At 33.5% G+C, this 9,997-nt stretch overlaps 1 protein-coding gene across 1 annotated transcript; it reads right to left on the bottom strand.

The window, feature by feature from the left end:
• Positions 1–3,662: 3,662 nt before the first annotated feature.
• On the bottom strand, positions 3,663–5,238 carry LOC115875895. The gene is made up of 2 exons (XM_030891462.1): positions 4,948–5,238; positions 3,663–4,884 (listed from the first exon to the last, which is right to left on the bottom strand). Exons 1-2 carry the CDS (start codon positions 5,162–5,164, stop codon positions 3,668–3,670), a joined length of 1,434 nt encoding a protein of 477 aa, XP_030747322.1. The 5' UTR covers positions 5,165–5,238; the 3' UTR covers positions 3,663–3,667.
• Positions 5,239–9,997: the final 4,759 nt, after the last annotated feature.

Here is a 9,997-nt window from a genome sequence, read left to right on the forward strand (position 1 = left end):
TTTTTTACGTGTTTTAGAACACTTCGTAGCTCATGTTCGATGTTCTAAAGAACGTCAAGTCATCCTCATAATGGACAATCACGAATCCCCTTTATCTGTTCCTGCAATTGATTACATCTAACAAATTGCAACCTTTAGATGGGACTATTTTCGGTCCATTTAAAAGATATTTTAACCAAGGAGCAGATGACTGGATGCTCTCTCATCCAGGACAGACTTTGTCGATATATGACCTGGCAGCAATATGCATGATAGCTTGGGATCGATCTGCAACTCCCTCAAACATAAAATCTGGATTCCGTTGCACTGGAATTTGGCCATTTGATAAAAATATTTTCAGCGAAGATTTCCTTTTGCTCGTTTGTTACAGACAGTAGCACCTCCAACAGAAAATAAGGTTTTAGAAAAATGTAGATGCTCTCGAGCTGAAATCCGACCATCACAAACAAAATTTTGTATCGCCATCCAAATTAGGACCATATCCAAAAAGCTTCAGAACGAAAACATCTAGAAAGGTCCTCCTAAAGATCCATAGTGGCGACCGATACTCCAGAACGCGATGAAATTGCACAGAAGAAATTAAAGAAATATAGATCAGAAATTGATCTGAAGAATATAGAGAAGGCAAAGAAAAAGTTATGAGCGACTCTTCTTCCGATGAGGAAGAAGTCATTCCCAAAGATTCGTCCCTCAGACCTGGATTTGGAACAGGATGATGATGAAGATGGGGACCTTACAAAAACTTGAAGTCCAGAGTTTCATGGTTTGTAAAGTATTTGGGAAAAAATCAGTTAGACTTGTTATGCCGCTAAAATAGAAGAAGTTGTCCTGGATGGCTGCAACGTAAAATTTTTGAAAAGCCAAGTTGCTTCCAACCGTTTAGATTTAGTGAGGAGCCTCCAGCATTTGTGTCATACGAAGAGTGATATTGGAAACTACCGAATCCTTTGACAGACCGATCTATACTCGGATATGCAGATATGATTTATTTCAATATCGATCTTACCGAGTACAGTTTATGCTGCTGATTTCATCGTTTTGTAGATATTAGTTTTGCTCGTCGTTTTTTTCTTTAAAATAATGTTGTTCATCAAATAAATGTATCTTAAAAACAGATGGTTTCTTGGGCATGTCGGTCACGTCTAACGATACACTAACGGGGTAACAACGTAAGTTACGTCCAGCAGTGTCGAAACGAATAGCAAAATTTTCCTGCTGTCGCTAACCATGCTTATGTATTTTTTCGTCCAGACCCTCCCGGTTATGAGGGAGGGTGTTAAGTGTTATATTTAACTTTTGCTAAAATTCCAAGTTTTCTTTTTTCTTTATATTAATTTAAAATCTGACAACCGCGCCTTAAACCCCATATGGCACGCGGAGAGGAAGACCGGGAAGACGACCGAATATATGAGCTCTGTCGTTAATGTCGTTCCGAATACACTTGGGAACCGGAGCAGACCACTTAAAGAGAGGCAGAAGCTCTCTTTGAAAGCTGGTCATGTAATATTATGTGGATTAGAGGGATCAAATTCAAAAATGATTAAAAGCTTGTGTTTACCCTGGAACCTCTGACCTGACTACTCCGACCTCATGAAATAACAATTACATTGAATTGTGTGATGTAAAACAATGGAGTTGTAGTTGTTCTTACCAAAGGCTGGGATGTCAGGTTTCTGCAAACCACATTATAGCCACTCTAATTTATGTTAATGGGTGAGTGAACTTCAGTATATTACACACTATTGTAATTTATTTGCCATTTTATATGATATCTTAAGTCCATTTTATCCAGCTTGCATGAAGTCTTTTTTGTCTGTAGAAATGAGGATTTAGAGAGTGGTAAGCTGTACAGATTTAGACAAAATGGGAAAGGAAAAGAAGGGTGTCCAAGAAAACCTAGAAGCCTGGAGCCATTCAAAGAATTTTGTCACCCAGTGGTGAAGAATAAATACGTCTTGTCTTCATCCTCAGAGGGTGGATAGGGAAAATTTTGCTCTTCTTAGCACAGGTATTAATTTATTTTGTTAGGTTGTTATAACTAATTCCCTAGATAATAATTTAATTTAACTATTCTTTTTGGGAAATTAAAATAATTATAATGAAGTAAAATGTAGAATTATGTGTTATATGTAAATAATTATTTATTTAATATTAGCAGATTAGGTACAAAGTTCGGTTTTACATCCAAAGGTGTTCTGGCAGTAAGTTTGACTTCACAATGGAAAGCAGAGTTGAAGAAGTGCTCTGCTAGGATTGAATAAATTTTCTGCATATTGAAAATGTTTTAGTGTATTGTTTTTTGTGTTACTTGATTTTAATATATTTTTCTGAATTTTTTAGGTGTACCAGATTCAGCACTCCTGGATTTCTAGGTCGGTCAACAAACCCTTCTACAACTTTGGCTCTTCATAGGTAAGCATTTTTTAAACATGTTTCTATAATTATTGTTTTAATAACTTTTAGATTTTAGCCATTTTGTTACACTAGTGAAAGTTGCTCTTGCACATGCGGAAAATTCCAAGTGGTTTAAAACATTTAAAGAATCAAGGTGAAATAAGTACATACTAGCTTACAGGATTGTTGTCAAAGAAATTGTAAATGTATTATCGTCATTACACAATGTACTGGGAGGTGGCAACAAAATTACGAGCAAGGTTCCAGTTCTTGGTCAGAAGAAAGAAAATTAAAATTACAGGTATGTAAATGAAAATAATATGTATTGTCTATTTTCTATCGGTTTTAATTTTTGTCAGGCTCAACATGCTACTCAATTTTACTTTTAAAAGGAAGATGAATGTGAGAATAAAGCCAAAAGTTATTTTTCCCAAACAGTTACGAATAAATTTGTTGAACATGGAAGAAGATATGAGAAAGAAGCCTTGGAGGCTTTTAAAAAAGAATGTGAGGATGAAATCGTAACTCCTGGATTAGTAGTTTCAACAACATTTCCATGGCTGGGATTTTCTCCTGATGGTGTTGTTTTTGAGAATGATACCCCCACGACATTACTCGAAATAAAGTGCCCATTTATTGGTAATTCTTATCAATTCTTATTTTGTTGGATTAATTCCTAATAACTCTTAACTTATTATTTTAGGAAAAGATAATCCACCTGAGAAATTTTCGGAATGTGATTTCGTAACTAAAATTGGAACGGAAATGAAGCTGAAAGAGGCACATTCTTATTATGGCCAGGTTCAATTGGGGATGGCTCTTTTGGGTTTAAGAAATACAAAATTAATTTTGTATTCGAGTTTTTCAAAATCATTCATAAAAATTAATGTTAATTTTAATGAAACTTTTGCAGAGTTATTGATTAAAAGAATCACAGAAAATTATTTTAGGCATATGTTGCATTATTATTGTTTAAATAAATGATATCTTAAAAATTATGTGTTTATTTATGGGTATACATTCTATATTAAAAAAATAATAATTACTATGTACCAAAATTTTCATGCTTAAATAATAGAAATTCAGTTATATTAAAATGCAAACTAATAAAGAAAATTATTTTAGGTATATATGTTGCGTTATTATTGTTTAAATAAATATCTTATAAATGATGTGTTTATCTAAGGGTGTACATTCTATAAACTAAAAAAATACAACAAAATTTTCATACTTAAATAATAGAAATTCAGTAACATATAAAATACAGCTTAAGTCATTCACGAATTTTATTGTCTGCTAGTATCGGTGTTGATAAATTTACAACTGATGCGATTACAGTCATTATATCATCCACATATGGTAATAAATACCAATTAAACTGTTCGCTCAAGATTTTAAACACTTTTATTCTTTGTATAGCCCTTTCTACATGCACTCGGGCACGAGCAATATCAGCTGTAGCCTCAGCATCTTCTTTTGAAAACTGCTTCTGTTTCCTTAGAAAAGGTGGCCTAATTAATTTCACCAATTTTTCCTCGCATTCCTTTTGAATTAAAATACCCTTGTCAACCATAACTGCATCATACATATCAATTTTATCAATAACGTTTTCATAATTAAAAATTGCTTTATCTGTAGTGCGACCACCATATCCAGCACTGATAAAGGATATTAATCCCGATGGGGTTATTCCTATTAGATACTTGATAGTATGTGTTCCCTTGTAATGGGAGTACGTCCTGACTCTACATTTTAAACATTTCAGTTTTTGAATTTTCAGCTCTGTACAGTCAAGGACAACTCGGGTATCTCTATATTTGTCGAAACACTTTGGCATATTACTTAAGATCTCCTCCTTACTTGGCCAATATATACCCGGTTTTAAGCTGACGGCCAGGAGACTTATAGTGGAGTAGAACATATTCCTACACATACTTTTACTTACTTTAAATAAAGTAGCCAAACATACAAATGAAATATTCATTTTCAATTTGCAGAGACACAAAATTAGTCTTGTCCTGATGTCTTTCCAGAGGCACTTGTTAAAAGTAGCTGTTTTCTCAGTACATTTTGTAATTGTATTTAATATATCAAAATTAATCCCAGTAAAATTAATCAATTTCTCATCTGTATTTAAAATTTGAGGCAATTCAAAAAAGTCACTGAAATTTGTTTCTGTTGAGGCATCTTTATAAAATATAAGTGAATGTTGAGCTTCATACGTGCTAGCACTAATTAAGGTTTTTGGTTCATCAACAGTTCTAGCAAGTTGAGTAGCATGTTCTTTTGCTTCACTGACACATTGAGCATCAACTTCTAGCGAAATTTCATGCTCTTCTACTTCTACATTTTCATCAACATTTAATGTGCATTTTTGTAGCCAATGTCGCTCCGATCTGGACTTTATTTTCTTTTTTAATGAATGGCTCGTCTTTGGGATTTTTTGACTAGGAAGTACTAGTTTCTCTAACCGACGTCGCTTATTTGTTGCTAAAAGTAGAGTAAAGATATTATTTAAAACCAAACATGTCGATTACACATTCCATATCTTACCTATAGTGAAATCATTTTCTGTAAAATGAAGGCTACAAACTAACATATATTTTGTTATCGGCTTTCCAATTTTCAATATGTTTTGCCAGATTTTACATAGCTTAGGATCTTTAGGAAAAGCATGCAATGAAACATCTGCTGTACAATATGATGAACATTGAGGCACTGAACATATTTTTCTAGATTTGGTGTCTACTGTTTTATGAACAGACTGCATTTTCCTTCAAAATTTATACCAAACTATACAAAACTAAAATAATTTCTAGTAAGTACATACTAATGGTAAGCGATCTTTCAGCACTTGAAGATCGCTATAACAACTAAATTTAAATGCAGAAAAGTTTTAAAATCCTCAAAGAAATTTCTTGGCTAACCTCATATAACTTGTAACACCGATTCCGAGGAGTTCAAATGTACATACAGGGCAGAATCTTTGTTTTTATATCTTAAAATTCCTCCAAACATTAATATTTAAAACAAATTGTATGTAAAACTGCTTATTTACACTGATTTAGAACAAAAAAATAAAATTAACTTAAAAACCTACGACAAATAATACTAATTTTTTGTTTGTTGTTCACCTCTATACTAAGTATTCAAATTTGACAGTAGGTGTCGCCCACTTTGTGAATTTTACCAATATCTCGCATTTGTTGTGCGCAAAGAGTCCCTTGTGGCATGAATTAAAACGATAACTCTTCCTAGACTGGAATTATGTAGTGCAGTCACTTTAGCGCACTTAGCAAGGAAAATTCAAGAATCACTTAAAATTGTTTTAATAATAAATATTTTGGACCGATTCAATGCTTTTAGCAAATTGGATGCAGGGTGAGCCAGGTAAGTGGGAAAACGTTCGTTGCCAACAGGGTCAGTGAAATTCCCAGAGCCTCTAACAGAATAAATGAATGGTATCGTGTTAAGAACACGAAGAAAACCCTGCCGATTTATTATCGCGAGGCGCTATCCCAAGATAATCAAAGAAAATTCCGACCTTTGGTGGCACGGACCAGACTGGCTTAAACAGCATAATTCAAAATGGGACGTAAAAAAGTCAGTATTAATTCCGAAATACCCGAACAAAAATAATTTTATCCCATGTCCTCATCGAGAATGAAAGTTTAATTTTTATTCAAAATTTATTAAATCGATTTTCATCTTTAACAAAATAATCCGAGTTTTTAGCTATATTTTTTCGATTTTATAATAACTGCAGATCTAAACCAAACAATCCAAGGTATTAACCCTATAGAACTCAAGAGAGTTCTCTATATTTCCTACTTAGACAAGAATTACAAAGGAATGCTTTTCTCAAGAATATTCTGACTTATTAAAAGGCAAAACCTTTAAAATAAAAGAGTAAAATTTTAAATTTAAATCCCTTTATACATAATAAATTAATTCGTGTTGGAGGAGACTCAAACATCAAATTATCCGCTTTTGACAAAAACATCAAATTATTATCCCAGCGTCTCACAGAATAGCTGAACTTTATTTTAGAGGAGAACATAAAGAGACTTTTCATTTGTGGTGTTCAAGCTCTCCTATCCTCTGTGAGAGAACGGTTTTGGCCAATAGCTGGCAGAAATGCTTGTAAAAGGTAATTCAGATTTGTGTTCTCTGTTTTAAAGTTAATCCTTTCGCACTCCGATTATTTGATGGGCAGATTTACCTGACATGGTGATTAATGAAACGTCGATATTTACAAATGTGGGAGTTGACTATGCCGGACCATTTCTAATAAAAGATAGGTTAACTCGCGGCGCAAAAACAAAATAAAGGTATATCTATGTTTGTTTATTTGTCTCTGTACCAAAGCCATCCATCTCGAAATGGTCACTGATTTAACCACTGGAGCGTTTTGGCATCTTTAAAGAGGTTTATCGGAGACGCGGCAAAACCTGCACTGAGTATATGGTCGGATAACGCTAAAAACTTTGTGGGCGCTAAACGGTAAAAATCAGAGACCTATACGAATTTCTGGCTAACAATAAAGATATCATTACGGACGCTCTTTCATCGGAGATGATAAAAGTAGCAATTCATTCCTGCTCGATCCCCCTAATTTTGGCGGCATCTGGGAGGCGGGTATCAAAAGAGTGCAAAATTTTCATTTTAAACGTATAGTCGTGGGAACGCTTCTTTAAATTTTGAAGAATTCAATACAATAATTATCCAGATCGAAAGTATCCACCTGGGAACCTCGCCCTTGCCCCACCTTCACTCCACGATCCTACCGACTTAAATGCACTCCTCCCTGGACTTTTTAATTGTAGAAAGCTTTGACGTCACTTCCATATCAGATGTTTGTCACATCTCTGAAACTCAGATGAACAAATACCAACGGCTACAAAGTATCGTCCAAAGTTTTTTTGGCAACGGATGGAGAAAAGGAGTACTTATCAGAACTACAAGTCCACTGCAAATGGAAAAGCACAATTGGTACAAAGAAAGTACTGAAGGTTGGAACTTTAGTTTTGATCCACGACGAAAAGGTCCCCATTGTTGCGTGGAAGTTGGGAGAATTGCCAGATTGTACTTACCCAGCAGTGACGGGATTGTTCGAGTGGTAGATGTCCAGACATGTGCCGGCGAAATTCAACGCCCTGTGCGTAAAGCGTGTGCTTTTACCAATAGACTCAATCTAAGAGACATTTAATTTTTATTCATACCTTTTATTTCCAGTATAGTTATAGTGTGTTGCATTTATTTAGCTTAACCTATACATCTTATACTACTTTAATTACTTACTTATACTTAGTTTGCATTCTTCTGATTTTGTTGAAAGGCTTTCAAGGCGGGTGTATGTTAAGTGTTATATTTAACTTTTGCTAAAATTCCAAGTTTTTTTTTCTTTATATTAATTTAAAATCTGACAACCGCGCCTTAAACCCCATATGGCACGCGGAGAGGAAGACCGGGAAGACGACCGAATATATGAGCTCTGTCGTCTGAAGAGATTAGACTAATTAAGTTTTTCTTCCACATAATTACTAGATTTATTATTGTATTTATATTAAAATAAATAGTAAATAAAATATACAGTCCACATCTTTAATTAATAAAAACTACCAACAAACAGAGGGTTTGGACATATTACATATGTACGTATATGTGTCTGTCACTCATGACGTACTTATATTATACTTTTTGAATGAAATAAGTCAATCGATCTGACACCAAAAATTTAGTTACTTCTCACTTATGTCAATGTCATAATTATTTATTTATATATTGTCCAAACCCTTCCGGCGCTCCCCTACCTAATAATAAAAACCATCACATGTTGGTATTTAGTTTTTCTATTTCACTGCTTAAATCCCAAGGCAGCAAAAATTGTTGATAAAAAATGTTCTTGAAGGTGACAAATAACAACCTAAAAATTGCTCTCCTGCAAAAAAGAATAAATGTTCATGAGTCCCTTTTTCCCGTGTACCCTTCAATTCGTTTTTTGTAAAAAAAAATAAAAATGACTTGACACGTTTTTCCCCTATGGTCTTCATATAATATGACATACTGAAACATCAAGAGAAACACATGTTTAATTTAGCACCCAAGTTGTCGGAGGGGGTTTTACTTCTAACGCATTTTTTATATAACTATATATCTACTTCTACTAATGTAGTCAATCATAGTGTAGGTAGTGCTTTAAAGTTTCTGGCAAAAGAAGTTGACAAACCTGAATATTTGATAACTAATTGATTCCTATACCAAGTCGAGAAATGGTTTTACCTAATGGCATCTCAAAATCCTGCCAGTAAGTAAAGCGTGTAGTAAAGCAAGCATAATATTAACATATATGATGACTCAATGACGCTTCTAAAGGACTTTATAGACCTTTATTTTGTTGGACACAAGGAGATTTGATTGTCTTCGCAAACAGGAGTGCTCACTTCCACTACTTCCATGTTGGAGTTGCAGAAATGTTGACTTGAAAATAGAAGTTTATATTCACTAGTCGCTTTCTCTGGATTGCCTAGAAAATAATATTCTATCAACTGAGAAGAACAGGTTGTTCATTGGGTTGTTCATTAGGCAGCTCAATATTTCAAAAAAAAAGATTACAGAAATGTTATTGGAGGATTTTTAAATTCGATAAGCACTACAAAACATGCATATGAACCAGTGCACCTTCCCAGAGAGATTTTCAATACAGTTTTAATCAGTAGCGAAACTGTTGTGTTTTAAACAGTAGCGAAATAAACTCTTATTATTAATAAGAGTTTTTTCTTAATAATACAAATGAATACGACTAAATTTTAATTATGTATTTCCTTTTGTGTTCAGATTCAGATAATACTAAAACAATAACCAAGTACTACTTCCTAAGCGATGTCCTGCATCACAGAAGTCCTAAAAAGAGACCAATCGCTTGTTCCAAGACGAACTTAGAACTATGCACTGCCAAATTCAAGATATATGTGAAATAACTAATGGAGAATGATACAAATCATAATAATATGAGAGCAAAAGTAGATAGTAGAAATTTGTCAGTCTTGAGAAAGCTACTGTGTTAGCAAAACATGTCAAAAATTTGTTAATTTAAAATGTCTCAATATAGTGGGATTTAATAAACATTTATTTCATTTTCCGTTTGTTTATTTAGTTTGTTTATTGTAGAGTCAATTTATTTGGCCAATATTAAAATAATTGAAGCTAATTAAGTGACGCATAGTTTATTGCTGTAAACTTCATTGGACTTATCTCCTAGGGAAGTTTCATTTCCATAATTAAATATTTTCCATCTCTTAGACTCCAAGCAGATCACTGGGCAGCAGGTTAAAATAATAAAAATTGCCAAAATACAAACAGACAAAAAATTACCTAAATGTAACAATCCAGAATATTACCTTGGTCAGTTGGTATAAATAAAAAAAAATATAATTCCGACAACTTGGAAGAATATTCTGGACCGTCCTCATAATTGTTCAAATAAATGATAAAAATAAAACTACTTCTGTAAAGTAAAACTCAAAATTTCATTTTGATCAAATGAAACCGCTTCTCAGTAAAACCAATTTGCAACATTCTTAAATAATTTCTAGTTTGTGCG

This window comes from Sitophilus oryzae, unplaced genomic scaffold, assembly GCF_002938485.1.
Source record: "Sitophilus oryzae breed Bouriz unplaced genomic scaffold, Soryzae_2.0 scaffold_1058_pilon_pilon, whole genome shotgun sequence".
Taxonomy (NCBI): Eukaryota; Metazoa; Arthropoda; class Insecta; order Coleoptera; family Curculionidae; genus Sitophilus; species Sitophilus oryzae.

Coding starts and splice junctions, on each gene's coding strand:
- LOC115875895 (XM_030891462.1), bottom strand. CDS start 5,164: ATGCAGTCTGTTCATAAAACAGTAGACACCAAATCTAGAAAAATATGT. Junction 4,885..4,947: donor AGAAAATGATTTCACTATAG/GTAAGATATGGA, acceptor CTCTACTTTTAG/CAACAAATAAGCGACGTCGG.